Consider the following 23,036-nt stretch of genomic DNA (forward strand, 5'->3'; position numbering starts at 1 on the left):
TGTAGTGATAACGCGAATGTTCTTTTGGGCACTATCAAGTCATAAAAACACATTTTCTTTATCTTTAGAGAACTATATGCACAGGCACTAGTAGGCCGTGGCACAGGCTACGCCTCGTATAAGATAAGAGTTTCCAAGTATGTGATATTGAGGATAAAGGATTTTGTTGCTTGTTGCTTGCAATATAAGCACTGATTTGGACAACGAGCGCTGAGTAAGAGCGATTGTCGTTGAGTGTTTTTTCTAACACTCAAGCCCTAAGACACATACAATGGTAACTATACCGAGCTTCGAACCCTTAATCGTCCAGTTACCAGCCAGTGAGGGGTGCGCTCGGGTTACGGTGCTGAAGTGTTTAGTCTTAAATTTACAGTTGTCTATTTTCGTATGATGAAAGTAAAAACCTAAAATGAAAACATATGTTTGTACGAAATACGTGCGTTTATGATCGTCAATCAATTTAGTGTTTATTTAGATTCATCCAGAATTTCCTTACGAACACAAGTAAAACGGAAAAGCAAGTTTAAGTCGCTTAACAGAACTGCACCCCCAGTTCCTACCACGCTTCGCTTCACTTGTACATTTGATGCGGCGCCTCTAGCTTTGGGACGTAAAGAAGCTCCCGTCTGCCAGCTGCCATAGCGTTTGGCTTTCATATAAACATCACAATCAGCTGCCGCCTTGTGAGTTGGGAATCACGAGCAACGGTGGTAGCTCCATCGAGGTGCATGGTTTGAGCAGGTGGTCATTTTAACACTATATAGTTTGAGTGCAGGGCAAGCGGTATACTAATAATAATGTGTTTTTTTATTGTTTTCCCTTACAGTACCGAAGGTTGAAGAATATTAAAATGGAAAGACGGGATAGGCCTATAGCGGTAACACGGAAGTCGTTCAAAGAAGCCTACGGTTAAAACATGTTTACATTTAGTTGGAAGAGAGAATCCTGCTGATTACACCCAGCAGTATATACATATACAACCTGTGTGTTTTTAAAACATGAAACATGCAGGCATTTGATGAGATTATATCGGATACAGACCCGTGTGTGAAGTAAACTGCCTCTATAAGTTTAATATATATGCTATTTTATGGTACAACAATTATTTGCTATTATTTTTGCAGGGCTAAACAGGTTAACAAAAAAATGAAGAGAAATTGTATTTCTACAATCCAAACACTACTGTTTTGGCTGTTCGCTTTGTTATGTCTTACACTTTGGGTCATTTATGTTGTTTCTGATATGATACAGCTAAGGTATAAAGAGACGGAAAGACAACAGCAGCCGAGGATAAACAGAAAAATCTCGGCTTATTATTACGGAACCGACCACTATTACGAAGAATATATCGACCGAAATTTGAAAAATCAAGTTGTGGAAAACAAACATGAAAACCAAACAAATTTAGATGACATTTTTATCTCCGTTAAAACGAGTGGAAAATTTCACAAAACAAGACTTAATGTTATTATTGATACCTGGTTTCGGGATGCAAATCAACAGGTAGGTTGCGTTAGTTAAATAAATCATATTGCGATATTTGTAACAAAAATATTTTTTGACAGACAAATTGTGGGTCCATTTTTAGATTGTGTATTCAATAGCCAGAAATACGATTGTTTTGTTAAATTTAGCATTGTTGCTTTTCGCCACTGCAGTTTGACCGCTTGTAGAGGGGCGCGATATAAAGCATTCATGTGTTTCTAAATGGACAATTTAATTAAAACTTGATCTGCCGTTCGAGGTCGGATGTAATCAAGGAAACACCTTTCGCCTTTAGCAAGCATTAGCTTTTGCATTGCAAACTTTGCAGCTTCTAATCCCAAGCAAACAGTAGCTTGTGGTAATCTAGGAAATTGTCTATCAATCCGCCCACTTTAGCCAACTTTCGTGTGATAAGCCGTCAGTATTGCCTTCAATACACTGGCTTGTGGATCTACACTATAAACCAGTGGTGGGAACGGGAGAGGCAATTATTATACGTTTCCGCTTTGTTTTAAAAGCAGGAAAGCGCTGTTGAATCAAGGAAAAGAGAATAGGTCGCAGCTAAAACCCATGTAACTCGCCGGCTTAGAATTATAACGCATTTAAAACGAATTTAGTTCAAATGGAGCGATATACTAGCTTGTTTTGGTCGTTATATTGTAAAGCGAATCGATTGCTGAGAACAAAAGCTATACTCTCTTTCTCGTCTTGGGTAACCTAATCCAACGTACCACCTGTTTACAATGGCACATTACGACGTTAGGATATCAAGTTATATACAGAGTTACTTTCTCTATAGAGAAAGCATATAGCCATCAATAGAACGGGCAACCTATTATTCGACCTTAAAATACGTTTAAAACGTTATTCATATATAATTAACACTGACTAATGTTAAAACCTTTTTTTACAGACCTACTTTTTTACGGATACAGACGACGACGGTTTATCCAAGAAAACTGGTAAATTAAAACAAAATAAATTGTGACTCCGTGTGTTTAGGGGTTACAATTAAACAATTAAAAAACATTTAATGTGATGTGTATACACTACTACAGGTTGGGGTAGAATGGTTCACGTTTTCAAATACTCTTATCGTCCCAATTGATAGTAAACAAAAAAGAACTATACAACCGTATCTTCAAGACTCTGAAAGGGCGTTGTTAATTGTTGAAAAAAAAAATAAAATTAATAAACATGGGATAATAGCCTATGGGTTAACGCTTAACGGTATTCATCTTACCCCACGATACTACATACGCATGGAAACACCTTATTCACAAAACATAAAAAACCTAACGATTTGTTTGTGACTTAGTTGTCAGTTTAAACTGTACACCAGCAATAATAAGCCAACGTAATTATAACCTTTTGTTCTTAAACCGGTTTCGAACACCCCGCTGTTTAATTATGAGCATGAATAATTTATCAAAACCGCTGCAATAACTAAACCAAGCAATTTTCCAGATGGACATATGGTCAATACGATGTGCAATTCAAGTCACATACGGTAGGTCGTAAATTATACATTACTGTCTGTTTTCTTATATCATGTTATCATAAATGTGTTTATATGACCCATAAATGCTTTAAAGTTTATGTCGAGTTTACTGTAGGTTTAACAAAAAAAAAACGTTTTTAACAGACGCTTTTTTCCAGCGTTAGTTAAACGGTCAGTTAAGGTTGTCAAAATGTGATATTTGCTATTCCGTTTTCACCTATAAACGCACATGCTTGGTAACGTGAGTGGGCACGAGCTGTATACTAAACAGAAAATACGTATTGTAACAACTGTCGATGCCCGCTACACGCGAGGGTTAACAGGTCGCATTCATTTATTTAAGAAAAATTGAATAAATAATATGTTTTAATTCCAGACGAGACCTAAGTTGCAAATTAGGAGCAGAATACGATTTCTACATAAAGTCGAACAAAAGGTATACTGTGGGTTTCGATTTTTCATTTAAAGTCACCAGTGTGAGCTACAAACTCAGTACCTTTGGTTCTATTATGTGCAAGTGCGATCTGATCTCGTGGAATGTTATGTGATAATAAGGATGTCCATCTCACCCCATAGTATTATAGTAGGGTGGGAGGATGGGAATTCTTTTTATTTTCTCGTCACATTTGGTAGCAAACAAAGAACCTTCAAAGAATTATAAAACCGTGTGTCCATAACTCCCATAGACCGTTGTTAATTGTTTAACAAACGAACAGGATATTTGAATATTGTGTGCTAAAGGTGTCCTACCTCACCCCACAGTCTTACTACCCAGACACAAAACATATATAAGTTTCACCTTAACAATTATATACACAGATGGTGGTGCCATTTTGACGATGACAATTATGTTAACGTTGATCAACTTGTGATGTTACTGCGTGATTACGACCACAACATGGACTTTTATATTGGAAAACCAAGCCTAAACTATCCGTTTACAGTAAGTACATTTAGTATAGGTTGTTTTTATATCCAGCCATACATTCAAAAAATTGAAAATTTCTTTAAAATAATTCCTGTGACTGAAAGTGAGCACGCTTTGTGAAACATATTGAACAACTGTCGTTGCCCGCCACGCCGACATAAAAACTTACATTTATTCCTTAGTTATATTCAATCACATGACATTAAATATCTAACAGAAACCGAATTCTTTATTTGCGATCTGTATCTAAAAGTAATTTATATTATATAATAAGGCGAGGAAGATGGCCCACTTTTTATTTTCATGGCTTTTATTATAATAAACAAAGAACAAAACTGTATTTTCACGTCTTTCATTGGCCGTTGTTAATTGTTTAAAACACTATCAGGATATTTAAATATATGATGTGCTAAAGGTGTCCTATCTTCTGCCACCTTACTATATAACGATTCCCGTATTTTCAGACAACATTCAAAGGAGAGAAAGTTGGCTTTTGGTTTGCTACGGGTGGAGCTGGTGTTTGTATTTCTAAAGCTTTAGCTCAGAGGATGAAGCCATGGTGCAGGTATATTGTGAATGAATGTAACTATTTTATCCTCGCCTGGCGGGGCAAATACAGTCGTTATAACACAGGTGTTTTGTTTCACACACCTCGTGCTATAAGTTACAAAGTATGTAACTTTGTCTGAATACTTTTATATATACTTTTTTTATTGTAGCAACGGTGGGCTATACCGAACGTCCGAGCATCTAAACGCTCCTGACGACTGTACACTGGGATTCGTTGTGTCTAACCGACTAGCAGTCGAACTAACGTCATCCAATCTACTGCATTCTCATCTGGAAACACTGGGCCAATTAAACCCGGCAACACTGACTGAGCAGGTAGGTTTAATTTAAAACATAAACATCTGATCTAGCATACATATATAGAGTGGGGTGGGTGGTGATGGGGCACCTTTTAACTCTATATTTACTCGTCCCAATTAGTAGTAAACAGAAAACATTCAAAGAAATATAAAACCGCATCCTCACGACTCCCATAGACTGTTGTTAATTGTTTTAAAACACGATCAGGGTATTTGGATAATGTGTGCTAAAATTGTCCCATCTTCCCCACCCTGCTATATAACAGCATAATGTAAAGATAACTATATACCCTTCGTAATTGCGAAGCTGATATATAGCCTACAATTGTTTATTCGAAAACCGTACCTATTTACAAAGTATCGGTTTCAAGCGATTATTGCAGATTTTTACTTTGAAATATGAAACCCAACTCCCTGTAATTGGTATAGAATGATACAACTGACATATAACTTACATTAAGATTCACTTTGTATGCTTATACATATAGTAGTATGGTGGAAGATGGGACACCTTTTTACTCTATTTTCTGGTACATTTTGGTAGTAATCAAAGGACATTCAAAGAATTATAAAACCTTGTCCTCGCGACTTTCGTAGACCATTGTTAATTGTTTAAAACACGACCAGGATATTTATATATTTTGTGCTAAAGCTGTCCGATCTTCCCCCGACCCACTACATACGCTTTTAACAAGCTACCTTTCCTTGTACTTGCTTCACTGTTTTATATATTTATTTTACAGGTGACATTGAGCTACGGCCTCGACAATCGTAACAACATCATACAGCTGCAAGAATCAAGCCATAATCTACCTATAAGTAAAGACCCGACAAGGTTTCGATCCTTGCACTGTAAACGAAAGCCAGACACATGCTCCAGGGTACATCGTACGAAATCCGGATAGAGAATCGTTTTTGAACATATCGTAAAGTTCCGCATTTTTTGTACTTGGATTTTCTACACTGTGCGTTTTTAAAATTTACTTTTAAATGATGTAGGCTTATTTGTTAATAAAGATATTAATAAAAGCATAGATTTTTGTTTTTGTTTAAAAAAAAAACAAAGAGAAAGTGAAGTTTTACCGATGCAAAGAAACCTTTCGAACCCTTAGCCGAATTTTGTCCACAATCGTATAAAAGTTGAATGAATGAATCTTACTTTATCCTTGCCTGGCCGTTCTTACTTTATCCTCACGTGGTCGTTATTACACGGGTGTGTACCTCGTGCCAGCTAACGATTTACCATGTATGTTACTTTGTAGGTGATGATTTTTTTATGTATGGCTGATAATTTGAACAACCAATTAGTGGCCACTGGGTTGGAGCAACTGCCAGTAAGTGACTTGAACAAGGAAACATACGCCCACAATGGTAGCAGCATCGAGCCTCGAACACACTCCTTATGAGTTACAGGCGGCGCGCTAACTAACTGTGCCACGGCGCCGGACGAAGTTGGAGCAAAATGATAAGCCTCTTCTTTGGACAACCCGTTAGATAACTGACTTTAACTATAGCAAGTGCGAGCACGGGTACAAGTAGAAACGATTAAGCTTATACACTAAACAAAGTTAGACAAGCGGTAACTTGTAAGCTGGCACGAGGTCTATGAACACCCGTGTTATAACGAAACCCAGCCACGCGAGATAAAGTAAGTTACATTAATTCATTCATTCATGTATACAGTATAAGCCTTGTTCCTTATGTGGCGCCTGTCTTCATGTATGTGGACGTTTATAACGTTTATTTAAACGAATGTTGCTGGAACTTAGGAAAGAAAGGGATCAAAGAACAAACGAAGACACATAGGGATTGAAACTTACGAGACATCGATGGAATGACTGCACGGAAAGTGAACTTGCACGGAAACTCGAAAAGTGAACTTGCACGGAAATTCGAAAAGGGAACTTGCACGGAAACTCGAAAAGAGAACTTGCACGGAAATTCGAAAAGGGAACTTGCATGGAAACTCGAAAAGGGAACTTGCACGAAAACTCGAAAAGGGAACTTGCACAGAAAGTCGAAAAGTGACCTTGCACAGAAACTCAAAAAGGGAATTTGCACGGAAATTGGAAAACGTATAACCTTGGATACGAAACAGAGTAGAAGCAAAAAATGAATAAATTTTGTAAAAACGTGGTTTCTTATGAATATAGCTGTTACAAAGCAGCTTTGGTTTAGTTGTAAGGTAAAAGAAGCGATTTTTTGGAAAATTCGAAGCGAATTTCAAAAAAATTTAAAATCAAGAAGTCTTAAATTTTATCTAGGAAGAAATTCTTTGTTTTTGTGTTTGGAGGGCGGAAGACTCTTGTTTGACTCACTTTCTGAGGAAGAGGAGGGAAAAAAGTCCCGTGGGGAGGATCCGAATGGTATCCTATCTTCCGGATCAACTGGGATGTTGATTTCCGGAAGATTTTCTAATAGAAGAGGATCATCTGGTTTCTCTGTATGTCGGAGCAATAACAGATTCACACGGAATTGGGAACAACCATCCATGTAAGGTGAAGAAATATCGTTTGAGTTCAAAAGATATTTATTTTGGTTTTCTTTGCTCGTAACAGAAGGGTTTCTTATACTGGAGGATTCTAATTCTGGTTTTTCACTTTCATTTGTGTGGTTTCGAGTTAATTCTTTATTTCCTTCTTCATGAGACCATTTTACTAAAGGTAGAATAGTAGTCACTGTTGGTAGCTTTTTTCTTGGGTCTGATATAGAAGTATCTTGCGTAAGGGCAATGTCTAATGGTTCGCCATGCTTTACCATCAAGGGGCGGCCATGGAACATTTTCCTGCGTTTTATGAAACTTTCTACAGATGAAATAGCACTGGTAGGGGAACAGACTGCCAAGTTATTGGCAGTATTTGAATGAGAAGTGTTGTTAGAGGCATGAGAGGCCAGCATATGGGGACTGTAGTGTTTAGGTGCGTTTTTTTGCCCCATTGGTGTTACACTATTGTTGGATTCTTTTAAAGGTTCGGAATCTTTACCGTCCAACTGTAGTGTAGATGTTTCTTTGTCTTGAAAACTCTGGTTTTCTATTGAACTCACTGTAACAGCTTTTGTGGCCTTTACTGCCAATTCTGCCGAAATATCGAATAGAAATTCGCCGGTAAACAAATTTTTTTTTATTGTTCGAGAATTTGAGGCTCGGGTATTTTTGGAGTTCAGTTTTTCAGAGTTTTTACCTTTCACTTGTTTTTGCCTTCTTGCCTGGCCTTGATTCAAATTCAATTTTTTTAATCTTAGACTTCTCCTTTGCACTTCTACTAAGCTGGACTGCAGGTGGTTTAATAAACGAACAGATGGAATGTTTTTAACTACAGGATGAACGACAGAAACTGAGAGCTTGGGTGAGGGAATCAAACTGGATTTTCTGCGTCTTCGTATTTGGACGCTCAGCGAAATTAGAGATGAGTCAGCAAAAACAACATGAGAGGTTGAGGGAGTGTTGGGTTTTGCGGGAGTGACAGCTTTTTTGACTGAATTCGGACATTTTTTCTTTGTTTTTAGCACTTTGGACTCTTTTTTGATGCTTTTTGACAGCTTTGGTGGTTTGGGGGGGTTGTGGTATACTGAGTGGGAGCTGGGAGATGAATTACTTTGGATACCTGTAGAGTGGTGGGTGATCATGTTTGAAATTGAACTGATGGGGTTTTGACTTGGAGACGCAAATGCTGTATTTGTTGGAGTGATGCAGCCGGTTAAATGTGGGACTGGGCTGGCTGTTGTTGTGCTTATGGTCTCATAACAATGTAGTTCACAATGTGTTACAGGATCTGGTGGTTGTTGTTTGGGGGTTGTGGCAGTATTGATGTCTTTGTTCAGCAAATCCAGCAAACTTGTTACTCGTTCACTTGTGTCTTGGGAACTTGTATGGCTCGACGGCAGGTTTAAAGTAGGAAATTGAGGTTCAGGATTTTTTGGTGAAACAGAAGTCTCAATACTTTGATTTACGCTGCTACTAGAAGTGAGTGTTGTTGTATCTGATAAACATTGTAGTTCAGATAAAAGTTGGTCCATCCATGGACAATCGAGAAATGAACTGCTAAGTTCTTGTGAGGTGGTTTTTGTTGGCAATTTTGGGCAGGAGTCATAGGTATGGTTTATACTATTGCTGTTGCTGTTGTTGGTGTTGTTGTTGTTGTTCTTGGTGTTGTTGCAAATATCATTGTTGTCAATAGGGCTGTTCTTGTTGTCGCTCTTATTGTTGCAAATGTTGTTGCTAGAACTGTTGTTGTTGTTGTTCTGGCTCTTGTTTCTGTTGCTGTTGTTGTCAGGGTTGTTGTTTTTATGAACATTTTCAGGAGTTACTCCAGCAGATAAAGCAGCAATTGCTATCATATCATTACTACATATGGTAGGTGTAGATGTAAGGGTCGTGTTAAAGTAGGCTGTGGGTGAAGTATGACTGGTTGAAACCGGATTAAACAGGTTTCTGGAAGGGGGGGAAGGAGTGCTTGGGAAATGAACAGAATTGGATGCTTGCATGGAATACATTGGCTTCGGTTGAACAACCTGGTAAAACATCTAGTATGTTGAAATTTGCACTAGAAAAGATTTCTGAAAATGTTGCTTGCTACTTTTCATCTGACATGGATTTAAATATAAAACCTTTAGTTATTTGGTTATTTAACATTTAGACGGCATTAGCTAGAAGAACTATTGAAGATATGATAACGGCTGGTGGAATTAAATTATTCTTTCTTTTACAATATTGGAAAGCAGGCTATTATATTGAATTTATTAATGTAACTTATTTATTCTCGCATGGCATGCTACGACAGACGTTATAACACAGGTGTTCTGTTTTATGTTGGTTAGGGTGGAAATAAGTTCTATTGATTAATTCTTTTAATGAAAATTGTAAAACACAACAGCAGTGCTTCATTAATAAAGATCCTAAATAACTGTTCTACGAACCTGTGGCTGAACTAGGTTGTTTGGAAGTTCATTACAAGGAAAAGGTATGAACGCTTGTGAGATAGAAGTCGTGAAGACAACAGGATTTTCATGTTTGGCAGATTTTTTCGCTTCAGCATCTTTGTTAAGTGGAATGTTTTAAAAATTAAATATTTCTTTTCAAAGTGGCAAAACTATAAAACTCTTTAAGAATACTTTACATTTTGGGCCTCAATCGTATTAGTAAAAGCTCTCTTTAGAAAAATTGCAACAAACAACTTGTAAGAAGTACTGAACTATCTATTCTAATACAAAATATATTAGATGATTAACTACATACTTGTTAAGTCAGCTGGCCGTAACTTTCTTTTTCTTTTTGTCTGCATCTGTCCGTTTGCCATCATGACATTTCCTTCCTTTACTTCAATTACAACTAAATAAAATATACAGAACTTAGAGAAAAACATCCGTTATGACGCGCATTCAGCAAAGTTGAATGATAAATATCATAAATATTTCAAAGCGACTCATCTAGTATGGAAAAACGTAGCGTGTTTCCAACGTTTTGTCTGCTTTCCGGCAAAACTTGAACTGGGAACACAACATCAAAAATACACTATATTTTTTCATACCAGATAAGTCATTGAGAAACTATCTACATTATGCCCTAGCACTAGAAGTAACTGAATAAATAGAATAAATAGAGAACTAAATTTGTTGCAAAAAACTGTGTTACACGAAAAAAAAGAGTTTTACTGGTTGCATAAATAATTTAACCAAAACTTTCTGGTTGTTGGGGTAATGAGCCAAATCAGTCCTAATCCTAGGCCCTTAACAATACCCTGGGACTTGGGCCAGATTTGGCCCAGAATAGAATGTAAGTAAACTCACAAGCTGGAGTTGCTGGTAGAATCCTGTTGTAGCCAAGAGTATGAAGAGAGAATTTTGGTCTTAATGAAGTGAATGTGAGAACGGTTACTGGAGTTATTTGTCGCGGGGCGTCTTCGTTAAAGAACATGGTTCGCCCGTCTACTTTGTGCTCATGAAGCTCATGAACCATGATCTATGAAACGATCATGTGAAAATTTGCTCACAAATATAAAAGATTATGTATAAATTGGCTCATAAGTACACAGAATCATATGAAAAATAAAAATAAGCGTTGTACGCGACTAAAAAACACCTTACCACCTAAATATTACGGTTGTTGGTACAACTATAGATTGAAAAACACTGGTCTAACCTGTGAGCACATCAATTGATCACGTAGAGACATATACTTTACTGGTGTTTCATCCAATAGTTCTAGCATGCCACTGTCATACTCAGAGTCCAGCTTAAAGTTTTCGTACTCTCGACTTAAATCCTCAACACAGCAGAACTGAACTTTAGTTCTTCCTGGCATTAGCTACAAGAAATACTCAAGTTAGAAAAATGTTCCAAGTTTTGTGCGAAAGGTACAGCAAAATAACTTGACAAAAATAAGTAGCCAAAGGACTAACCAACTTATAACTTAACTTATGACAAGCATGTACAATGGTCAATGGTTACAAAACAACCTGCCTGCAAGGATAATATGCTACGAATATGTAACAGACAAAACCAAGTGTTGTATTAGAGATAAATATATATTATATATATATATTTCGCCTAAATGGCATCATCAGTCTTTTATTGTATCAGAATGGATCCTAATATATTTTACTAAAAAAGAATCGTTCAACTTAACGAGCACCAGATCAGCATGGGCGCCGTTTTATATGGTGCAGACCAGGCCGGCCTACTCTGGATATTATGCAGACGGTGCAGCACCTGCTGCGTATAACTGCATTTTATTAATAAAACCCGTTTAAAATTAAAGAACCAGTCGTTTTAAGCCCGCAAATAGCTAAAGAACTATATATTCAAACGTACTCAGTTATTACGCCATCGATTGGCGTAACAAAGATCATTTTCCGTAATGTTTTTCTCAACCAAGCGTCCACGCATAATGCTTTGTTACGACATAGTAGCGATTCACACGCTGATTATTTGCGTCATATTATTATTTGATGCGTCGATTATTGACGTCATAATACGGTTTGACGCGTTCATTATTAGCAATCCAAGAGAAAGGAAACTGAATAGTGTACGTTTACGGTGGAGACTGTTTATTAAAACTTTAACGAAAAGTGAACATACGTTAGTTTTATACTTAAAACAGCTTGCTATGAGTATATGGCTAGCGCCTTTGCAAATACGGTTATACAACGACTGTATTAAAATAAAACAAATAACACATAACACATATATTTTTTTTAACATACCGGCGCCGTGGCGTAGTGGTTAGCGCGCCTGCCTGTAACCATTAGGTAATGGGTTCAAGGCTCGTCGCTGCTACCATTGTGGGCATAGGCGCCAAGTTTTGCTTCATTCATGGGGTGGCCGGCTATAGTGACGTAAAAATCGTATGACGTAATAATCATTATGACGTCATAGATGACGGCAAATGTTTAGAGCAGCGCTTCATGTGCGAGGACATGCAACACGGCAAAGTATTGTTCAGTGCGCGAATAAGCAATATAATATTAATTGGGTTGCCTTAGCAGATTGTTTATTACAACATAGTAGCGATTGTGACGTGGATTTTCAGCGTCATAATACCAATTGACGCGTTGATTGTTTGCATCACAATAGCGATTGACGCGTTCATTGTAAACCTTGCAAAAGTAAACTAAATGCGCGTGTTTTATGTTTGAGGTCAGTAAAGATTAAAGTAGCTGTGTTTTATTAAACGTTTATATTGGGATTGGCGTATTTGGCCATAATTACACTGACTTACCAATTGTTTTCTCCCAATCAAAACAGTTTAATGTTGTTTACTGCAGCAACACGTTTGCCGATCGCAATGGGTGTTCCACGAGTACAACGTTCTGTACTTACAAAGTTTTAAATGTCATTTTTATGATTGTAAAAATAAGAACGGTCCTCAAACCTTCGTTTTATATTTGCATTTCAATGTTGAAAAAAAACAACGATCTTCCGACGTGCATAAACATTTCACCTTTGATTAGCGAGTGAACGAGATATAATATAGATAAGGATTGCAACATCGTGCGCAATTGGACAGAAGCCAAAAAACATCGTTTGTTGAAAACACCGCACGAGAACCAGAGTTCATTACGTTGTTTTTCACGAGAATAAATTCACAACGATTGCTTCGCTTGTTAGGTGTGGAATGTATGCTACCGCATGCATTCCTTTATTTCCTATGCCGGCGCAGAGCGTAAAAATGTGACGCTCATACACGATGTTTTGAACTTTGATTGGTCGGGCAGTTAGCACATTCCTCCAGATTGTTATATTATGAAACGTCATAATTAATAGTTACGTTGTAATAGGGCAAGTGACAAAACAATTGAAGAAAAAATGTTCCAATTCCAAGCGAAGGAATGTAATATGGAATGCAACGCATGTGTGCGCGCGTCTTAGCACTTTCTGGCTGCGTGCGTGTCTGCAGAAAAAAAGGACCGGTCATGACAGCAAAACAGCCTCCCCTGATAATGCGTAATCAGTTATTCTGACCTCCCCTGGTCCCAGTATAGGTTGGCTTACAACCCAAAGGCATCGCGCGTAATATTTCAGCTTAGTTTTCGGTAATTAAAATAACGTTACGACCACGATTTTGACGTATCACTTTCTAGCCAAAAAATCAAAAATTTTAATTTTTGTCAAAATTTTTTTTTTTTTTTTTAATTTTTTTTTTTAATAAAAAAATCTATGGGGTGGCCATGCCACCCCAACACCCCGTAACTTGGCGCCTATGATTGTGGGCGTATGTGTCCTTGGGCAAGACACTTAACGACAATTGCTCCAACCCAGTGGTCACTAATGGGTTGTCCAAATTATCAGCCATACATAAAAAATTAAAAAATTCCCAAAAAAATAATCACCCACAAAGTAACATACATGTTAACTCGTAAGCTGGCACGAGGTGTTAAACCCGTGTGATAACGACTGTCGTTTTCCGGCCACGCGAGGATAAAGTAAGTTACATTCATTCATTCATTCATTGGTCTGTATTCAACACATTAAAGCTTTAACTTAACGGTTTAATCTTTTGGCGTGGCGGATGTCCTTGGATTCAATTAAGTACTTTAACAGCCATCTGCAGACATAGGTGCTTGCTACTTATTTTGGAACAAACTTTAGCTGCTCGTAAAATTAATACGTCATCGAAAGTAACGATTGACAGGCAAAGCCTAAGTTGCGAATCGCTTAAAAACGATCCACAAACAGTTTAAGTGATTTAAAAACCCCTCAAACACTAGATCTGTACAAAATTAAGACCTATGTAATAATCAACACCATTGATGTTTCTTGAGGCGTCATTAATGTTCGTGTGCGTATCGTAGGAACAACGTCCTTCAAAGAACGACGAACGAGTTTGACTGTGTGATTTTGCCAGTTTCATACCCGTATGAACGATAGGCAGCAGTTTTGGCAAACTTTAATAGTCGCCGTTATTGTTACTGCTGCCATGGAAAGTATAGCTTAATCGTGTTTTGGCGCGAGTGAAAAAAAACTCGCATATACCGTATTTTCCTAATTTCTCCCAAACGAATGACGTCATCATAAACGTGGCCTCTTCTGCAATTTAAAAAAATCGGCGCCTATGCAGATCAGGGTTAGGTTTGTGAAATTTAAGTAACCTGCTTGTGAAGTTTTAATTTTAAATTAACAAGGTAAAAAAATGTTTCTTACTTTGTAAACAGCAATCTTAGCGTAACGTCGGTTGGACTGAATCATAACTTTCAAAAGAACATCCACAGATTTGTAGAGAGATATTCCTTGGGGTTGGAGGTGGCTTAACAAACTGTAAAAATTAGGAATAGCTATAACGCAACAGTCATAAAATACAAAAAACTTACAAAGATTTTAATGTGGCAACTTTGATTAACAACAGCATATGAAGAGAATTATAGCAGCAATGATTTTTTGACCTTTTTTAAAATCTTGGCTAACATTGTTAAACAGAAAATCTTATTGAGTATATGGCGAATGGAGTGTTCTTTGGCTCTATCCATTTGCACAGAAGCATATTCTACGGTTTTAGGCATAAGACTTTTAGACTGGGATGTTAAAATATATAGTGTCATATTGTCATGCACTCATGAAGTCATGCACTCGTCTATGTCCAAAATTATGTGGATTACTCTTTTGAACTTTTCTGTCCTCGAATTCGGACAGTACATCTGTATATTAACATTCTTGATATTGTTTAGGTTACAAACCGATTCTGAATTTGGTATTTCCACAGCTCAGTCATAAAGCCTTTATTTAGCATTGGTAGACACATGTCATTGGTACAGAACTTGTAAGGAAGAAGTTGGAAACCAAGGATCTCCTCAGTGCTGTGGTTCTGTATCAAATATTTGAATGTACGTTTTTATCCTCACATTCCGAGGCAATGACAGTCGTTATAACACAAGTGTTCTGTTTCATACACCTCATGCCCACTTACAAGTTACCCTGTATGTATCTTAATAAGTGATTGTTTTTTATGTTTTGTTTTGTCCTATTCTATTCTATACACCTCATGCCCACTGACGAGTTACCAAGTATGTGACTTTTTCATTTTTTTTAAATGTGTTAAATTATTTTTGTGTACATGGAATAAATTATGGGCTGCATAAAAATTGCACAATGTTACAGACTCTCTAAAACAGCACGTCTACAAAATCGCCAATCAATACCTTTGCTTTCAGATCAAGAATTTTCTGTGAATATCCCGGGTATTGGTTCGGGTAGACGAAACGATGTTTGAATTCTAATTTAAAATCTTTCTCGAAGCAATATTCCGGGTCTATTGACGTATTTCTGATGTAGTTTACGATACTGGACATAAACGTATCCAGTTCTGTGATACTAGGGGTAGCTTGAGCTGTCATTTTGCCATAAATTGATTCTATACAATTTTACGCTTCATTTACTTATAACACGATTTCCAAATTAAAATTAAAATTCTGAAAAAAGATTCCCCGCCACTGCGACTTTTACGGATGACTCGTCTGATGTCGTTAAAAATTGGGGAGTGCGCTTTAATTTATTAAAAACTTTTCCGTATTTAGCATTTTACACAGGCAAATATAAGTTTTCTATAAGAAATACGCGTTGGTATTGGTATTTTAATGTTTATTTATTATATTACGACAATAAACAACAGATGTAATAGTAAGACGTAAATACAACATTTTCATTTCATGGTTTTCAACCTATTTCTTTGCAATTTATTGTTTATTTCATTGGATAATAACTTGTGCAAGTAAAATGGGACATTATTAGTCTATTTGCCCCTCACGGTGCTTTCCAAAATATACGCAGATTCGTATGCAAATTTTAAAACAGTGGACGTCTATGCGTCACAAATTGAGTGTCTTTACGTAACAGTTACCCCAAACCTCCGGTAAAAATATTAAGGGTTAAAATAATAACAACAGTAGACATGAGCGACGAAAACATTACGAACGAGTACTTGGTGGACAGTAGTTTGGCCGAAGAAACGGTAGAGTGCAGAAGAAATGGGTACGTCCTCACAGGAAAGTTTCTTGGTCAGGGTGCGTACGCAAAAGTATATCTCGGACAGGCGATTCCAGAAAAAGCAAAAACAAATTACAAACTGCGACGTTTGCTCAATAAACACAGAGACGGGCGGGTAAGAGCAATGAATGTATAACTTATATACTCTCGCGGGGCAAGGACAGTCCTTATAACACGGGTGTTCTATTTCAAACACCTCCTGCCCGCTTAAACGAGTTAGCACGTATGTAACTTAGTGTGTGATTTACTGGAAGTTTTATTTTGTATTGATTCCCTTTCAATAGTTGTAACAACATATTTTTCAAACAGTAAATCAATGTATATTTTATCGCAACTTAAAAGTTATGTTATACAATACTTTTTCTATACAGGTTGCGATTAAAATTATCAGTACAACTTCGACACCAAGTATTTATATCACAAAATTCCTGCCGCGTGAGGTCGCTACGATGAACAGGTGCTACACACATAGCAACGTGGTAGGTTAAACTATTCGTAAATTTTAAACAACAAAAAAAAACTCCATGAATAATCTTTTAAACCCTTGTTTTAAGTCGTATAAAAATCTATTTGCAAATTGGATAACTTGAGAATAAAAATGTTTGTAATATGAATGCAGTGTAGACTTGTAGGTCAAAATGAGACGCTAAATCGTTTCTAAAGACAATAAACATTACAGATTCAGTTGTACGATGTGTTCGCTACTTCCAAACGGGTGTACATGGTGCTCGAGTATGCCGAGTGCGGAGATCTCTTGACTTACATTAATAAATGTTATGCAAAGAGGGCAAATGCAAACTGTTTAACCGAGGATAAAGCAAGGGCAATGTTCAGAGATATTTTGGCCGGGGTACAGTTCATACACTCCCGCGGTGTCGCTCACAGGTAAAAAATACGTAACTATTGATAAGCTGCAACAGCAGCGCCTTGATCACGTAGCATAAAGGCATATTTCTGGATAAGAAAACGCCTAAATATATTAGCGGGAATTTGAACAACCGTGTTATAACAACTGATGTGTTGGCACGCAAGGGTAAATAAGTTACATTATTCATTCAATCCAATTTAGGGTTGTAGCAGTGATTTTTTTACGTCCAATTAACGCACAGCAAAGTTTTACACCGTTTTATGTTCAAAACTGATTAATATGGCGTTTTTACATGGAGATTCTGTTTACAAACGTATTGTACTGCTACAGCAAATGCTTACAAAATATCAAATATTATACGCAACGGTTCTAGGGATCTAAAGTGCGAGAATATTCTGCTTGCGCAAAACAACCAAGCGAAACTGAGCGATTTTGGTTTCGCAATCGAACCTAACCAGAGCAGAGAGCTTCTTCAAACACACTGTGGGAGTTACGCATACACACCGCCTGAGATCTTACGGCAACAAAAATACAACGGAAAGCTAGCTGACTTATGGAGCTTGTAAGTATGTTCTGCCAAAGCAAAAGTGACGGTTTGAATTTATACACGCTTATAGAACCGCATAGATATTTTAAAGCGGAAAACGCATCTTTGCCAACTTTTGCTGCAATTGCCAACGCATGGATAACCCTTTAAATTGGTTCTCATATTATGAATCTGCTGTGTCTTTATATTCATATATATGGTAAATTTGTTTCTTTAAATTTACCTTAATAATTTGATCTTGACAGAGGAGTCATTCTGTTCGCAATGGTCAACGGTGGGTTACCATTCAAAGAGTCAAGCGCAGAGGCGGTGCTTCGTGCAATGAAGAAACCAGTCTGTTTTAAAGTCTGTCTTTCTGCAGGTAAGTTATGGGGTATATAGTGCATTTTAAAGATGAAAACATGAACATTAATTGTTTATCATCGCATGGCGGGACTATTTTAGAAGTTATAAACGAATTTTATGTATACTTTCTATATAGTTACGAAGCGAATACTTTTGCGGCAGCTACAGCGTTTTTCTATTTTGCAACCAAGTATACATGATTCGACATTATACCCGCTAATTACAGTTGCACCCAGATTGTAAAGACCTGATACGTGGCTTGCTTAAAATGAAACCGAACAAACGAATGACGATTGAAGACATGGTCGTCCATTCGTGGCTGAAACGAAATCTCCCACAAAATCTTCATGATAGCAAGGTGAATAAATGAGTAAATGAAATACTACAGTGGTTGTTCTGTTTAATGCACCTCATACCTTCTCACGAGTTACTGCATAAGTAGCTTTAATTAAATATTTTTCCATTTTGCTAACGCATGGCTAAGGATTTCTATACATAGTTATACAGTCTAGGATGTTTGTATTACAATACTTTTTATGTAATGTGTTATTGTGCTTGCAGGCGATTGGAGATAGTAATTTCCGAGAACTGGCAAGAAACCCTCCAATGGATTACATGCACCCTGCAAACGAGCCGAACGGTACGACTATTGAATTTTAAAGTCAATTTGCAAACAATAAATGGCGATTATCGTTTTAAAGGTGGATTCGACCGAGCTGACATCGTGCTTAAATATCTTCAAGAACGAATGGGTAACCAACCTCATCACCACGTCATGCCTGCCCATAAACGAAAGCGGGAGAAACAGAGTAAGAGTGACCCCCCTGCGGCCCCAACTGGCACAGAAGAGAGCGAGGCAACGAAGCCGAAGTCGAGGCCTAAGAAAGCGGCCTCGACCTTCGGTAACCTTCCGAAGCCGAAGCCTCACGTGCAAAATAGAAGCAGTGTACCGAGCTCTGCCCAATCTCCGAGTCCAAAGGTTCGGGTAAAGAGGAAGCCGCCAGCAGCTTCGCGCTTGGTGGAAGTGAACGAAGAAAAGGAAATGATAATCTGCGGAGGATCCCCGAAAACAGGTCTTCCAAAGATGGACCAGAGGCTGGCTGCAACGAGGGTGGTGGTGAAGTACCCCAAGATACCAGCACAAGGTCTGGTTCAATCATTTCAATAATAATGTATATTGACGGTATAGATAACTGTTTGTATGTTGTTTGAGGTTTGTATTGAATTGGGTCATATAATCATGTATGGGTGAGAATCAGTAATATTAGAAATAGAGTTTACCCCTCTAACTGCCAATTTCGATTAAAGTCGACATAGGACCATAGATTAATTAAACAGCTTTGATCTCTTGTAGAAGACGTTCGGAAATCGTTATTCCGGCTGCGTTACGAGGAGAGGCAGGCAGGGAACCTGTCAACAGTCTGTCAGCGAAAAAGCGACCACGAGTTGAAGTCAAACTCAAAGGAGTCAAGAGGCCGCAAGACAACAGAACCAATTGCTTCTGCTCAGCGGCCCTTTACGTCACCAAATGTCATAAACATTAAAATAGATGAAACGAGGCGCGTGCGTCATCTGCGAGAGGTGACGAAAGAAAAATTCCAGCGATTGACGTCAAACACAGGTTAGTGCTTTGTCTGTATATATTTATATGTGTACCAAAAAAGGCTTTTTTCAGCTCTGCCGGTCACAAACACCCCCAGGCCGGTACCACCACCAAAACAAAGCCTTGCCACCGCAGAATTTGGTCCAGAGAGCATACCGCCTAAGAAAACCGACGCTTTCGGCCCAGAAGTGTTCGCCCGGCCTCCGAGAGAACGAAAAAACCGAAGTCAGATTGTCAAATATAACCTTACCTGCTCTCATGGCTGCCGAAAGCGCTCTGGGTTAACGCGCAAGCCCGCTAGCCCCGCAAGCGTTTGGGGATCGGCAAGAAAAGAGAAATCCCCGGCTGTGAGTAAATGCCCTGCACAGCCCGCCACGTTTTTTCAAGCACAGAGAATTGTAAATTACGATCATACCCCTAAAAGTTCCGGTGAGCACGATAGGCCAAAAGATCAACGACCGACAAAGTATTCGGCGTGGGAGGCGAGAGGAGAGTCCGCGTCCCCTGTACGGAGAGTTGCATACGCCGGGAACATTGGGAAGTTCTCGCGGCAATCAGCGGCTTATCATGCGGCTAAAGAACCAATGTCACCCGAAGTCATAACTATTGAGGATTTCGTGGAAGGGCTGAACTACGCATGCTTGCAAGATCATGATAAGCTGCTGTACCGGCGGACGCAGAAGGCGAAAAAACTTCTTGAAACATCGAGCATCACCGCCATCGCCAAAAATCGGCCTCAGAAGGTCACACCCCCCTCACCACTGCCATCTTGCGGTCGAAATATTCGTCGCAGAGACGTGGTGCTACGGATGCGCTCGAAACGGTGAAATAAACATCCAACTGATATCCCTGGCAGTGTTAATGGTTCTGCGCACCCTGAAACCGCATTGGAAGTCGCCAGCAATTTAGTTAGGGTGTAAAAACTACGGAAAGCATATGGTTTTGAGGTTTTTGACACCTGGCCCAGCCACAAGCTCATTTATAATTAATTTTGATGCAGTCTGATACGCAGATATAGCATTTGTTTGATTGAACCGATGAGATCTCTCGGTCGCGTAGCGTAGGTAACTATCGGCAGACCAAAATCTTGCGGTTTTTAAATGTGTGAGGCGGTGACAACACTGTCTAAACTTTGGTCTAAAGGGATGCCATGATTAGTAGTGACTTCTGACGTCTTACTTTTTAACTAACCCCGCGGACAATCCCAGAACGCATGTTGGTACGTCAGTATAACGAACAGCCCACAAGACACGCGGGGTGAGCAGGCCAATCAACCGCACATTGGAAAACCAGGTTTGTGAAACAAACAAAAAACTAGTTCACCAAAGATAGGTGGGTACCCCAAATGCTGTTTCGTGCAGTGGACGACAATTCGTGCCATAATGTAAGACACATATTAAGTGTCATAATGTAAAACATTACAACATTAAGAATATTTTTGCCGACACTCGCATTTAATATGTGAAAGTGTACGCCGTTCTGACTTTGGTCATTTAGTCCGGTGCAGTGTGTGGCATCAAACTGGATAACCAAAGAATGAACAGAGTTCATATTTTAATTTCCCGCTGAAAGCAATACGGCCGTTGTTAAAATCGACTATGCAGCAGTTAAGGTGCATACACTAATGCTAATACACACATAATTAATATTAAGCCTAAGAACCGAACAGAAAGTTATTGCACAAATTGGCAATAAACCTAACCCGCTCCAGTAATGTTCTGTTCAAAAAATTCATTGTACGCAGATTGTGAAATCCTGAAACCATGGAAACACGATAAAAATGCTAAAACCATGGTTACACCATAACCGGACCATAGTGCAAAAGATATGATACAAGGGTAGTTATAATGTAACAACTTTCAAAGGGCCTAATTCTCTACGAACCTGACGGTTGAAGTTGTAGATCGGCACGGCAGACGCTGACATTTCCCACGGTCGAGGGCGGCAGACAAAGGTGCAACAGCGGGGAGTCCTTGCCGACTCTGCCAGAACTACCATCTTGTTCACGACCACTGTCAAAAGAAGAAGTCAAAATTGAAAGATAAAAATTTTCTCTACACACGGCTCACGCCTTTAAAAGTTGAAATGACCTCATATAAAGATGAAATAGTCTTTACAAATACGTCTTTTAGGAATTCCAAACAATATTAACAGCATGCTTTCACACTGGATGTTTTATAATTTACTTTTCACTTTCTTACATATACGATTTTAATTACAAAAACGACCAAGAAAATGGTTTCAAAAGTGGGTTAAAAATTCTATTTTAAAAAGTAACTGCTGCCAGTTGTACCTACATAGCATAACACCAGCTTCAATGCTGCCCACTCTTTACTACTTGCATACCTTTTTTTAATAATTCCCGCGTCAATGCCACGAAATTCTCATAAGAACATTTTGAATTATCACGCGTTGCCATTTATACGACGGAAGGAATGACTCTGGTCAATGGCGCGATTTTAAAATGGTTTATTTACAGTTTTACTAAGAATCTTTTTTTTCCCATTAAGGCCTGTTTCTGTTGAGGCCTGCTTGTGCTTTGTTACGGTCGTCGTTTACGACTCATAACTGAACTATTTCCGAATGAAACAGCCTCGCTTTTTCAATTGAGATACCGACATTCGCTGCTTTAACCTAACTCCCTTCTGCCATGCTACCTCAAAACTGGAAGAACTAAACGGCCCAGTCGTCTCCTGTACTACATTGATATTCATAAGCGTTCTCAAGCATTTATATATCGTTTCACAGCCGCTAAGCGTCTGCGCCCCTGCCAATTCGAGGTGATTACCCTAATCCGATATATTAATCGCCTACCGCTATGCTGTTTTTTCAGCCGAAGCGGGCAAAGAGTGACCGCGTGCATTTGGACAATGAAACTTAGTCTTATCCGCTTAACTAAATACACAAATGGTGAAGTTGCATTAGTTTAATCACGTATATTAACAGCAGTGTATTATTGGGATCAAGTCAACGCCTAAAACGTCAAGCACTTGCACGCGGTCGTGTAAATGAATATGCGAGACAGTATTGCGCAATTACTTATACTTCGTAAATTTAATTTACTTCTACATATAGTAGGGTGGGAGAAATGGAGACACCTTTTTATTCTAGTTTCTCGTCACATTTGGTGGTAAACGAAAAACATTTAAAGAATTGTAAAATCGCATCCCCACGACTGCCATAGACCGTTGTTATTAATTGTTTAAAACACGGTCAGGCTATTTCGATATTGTGTGCTAAAGGTGTCCCGTATTTCCCCACTCTACTATATTGTACTTTCGAAACTGTTGAATTAAAACTAAATAAGATAATATAATTTGTGGTAAGGTTATTTTATAGGGTATGTCATGTCGTATGTTTTAAAGCACGCTTGTAGCATGTGTATATAATTCGAACAGTCAATTTATCGTGGTAC

General features: G+C 38.3%; 3 protein-coding genes across 5 annotated transcripts; 2 read left to right on the forward strand and 1 right to left on the reverse strand.

Annotated features, from left to right (window-relative positions):
- The first annotated feature begins 581 nt into the window (after positions 1-581).
- LOC149735946 (beta-1,3-N-acetylglucosaminyltransferase lunatic fringe-like) lies at positions 582-5,817 on the forward strand. 2 transcript variants are annotated; one of them, XM_089877815.1, is made up of 9 exons: positions 582-741; positions 827-1,503; positions 2,399-2,447; positions 2,953-2,995; positions 3,363-3,422; positions 3,806-3,929; positions 4,379-4,479; positions 4,634-4,799; positions 5,527-5,817. In XM_089877815.1, exons 2-9 carry the CDS (start codon positions 1,081-1,083, stop codon positions 5,686-5,688), a joined length of 1,128 nt encoding a protein of 375 aa, XP_089733941.1. In that variant the 5' UTR covers positions 582-741; positions 827-1,080; the 3' UTR covers positions 5,689-5,817. The 2 variants fall into 2 exon arrangements, with proteins under 2 accessions (XP_089733941.1, XP_089733943.1); XM_089877817.1 differs by having other exon boundaries at positions 590-1,503.
- Positions 5,818-6,503: 686 nt separating this feature from the next.
- Positions 6,504-22,995, reverse strand: LOC149735947 (uncharacterized). Of its 2 annotated transcripts, XM_089877787.1 has the most exons (9): positions 21,919-22,995; positions 21,506-21,633; positions 14,953-15,080; positions 14,423-14,534; positions 10,923-11,087; positions 10,571-10,742; positions 10,020-10,112; positions 9,701-9,819; positions 6,504-9,295 (listed from the first exon to the last, which is right to left on the reverse strand). In XM_089877787.1, exons 1-9 carry the CDS (start codon positions 21,923-21,925, stop codon positions 7,040-7,042), a joined length of 3,180 nt encoding a protein of 1,059 aa, XP_089733913.1. In that variant the 5' UTR covers positions 21,926-22,995; the 3' UTR covers positions 6,504-7,039. The 2 variants fall into 2 exon arrangements, with proteins under 2 accessions (XP_089733913.1, XP_089733912.1); XM_089877786.1 differs by lacking the exons at positions 21,506-21,633; positions 21,919-22,995 and adding an exon at positions 15,415-16,944.
- On the forward strand, positions 16,635-21,493 carry LOC149735948 (uncharacterized). The gene is made up of 9 exons (XM_089877791.1): positions 16,635-16,737; positions 16,938-17,143; positions 17,500-17,688; positions 17,919-18,034; positions 18,255-18,376; positions 18,580-18,658; positions 18,720-19,163; positions 19,373-19,639; positions 19,694-21,493. Exons 1-9 carry the CDS (start codon positions 16,708-16,710, stop codon positions 20,446-20,448), a joined length of 2,208 nt encoding a protein of 735 aa, XP_089733917.1. The 5' UTR covers positions 16,635-16,707; the 3' UTR covers positions 20,449-21,493.
- Positions 22,996-23,036: the final 41 nt, after the last annotated feature.

This window comes from Ciona robusta, chromosome 5 (assembly GCF_009617815.1).
Source record: "Ciona robusta chromosome 5, ASM961781v2".
NCBI classification, from domain to species: domain Eukaryota; kingdom Metazoa; phylum Chordata; class Ascidiacea; order Phlebobranchia; family Cionidae; genus Ciona; species Ciona robusta.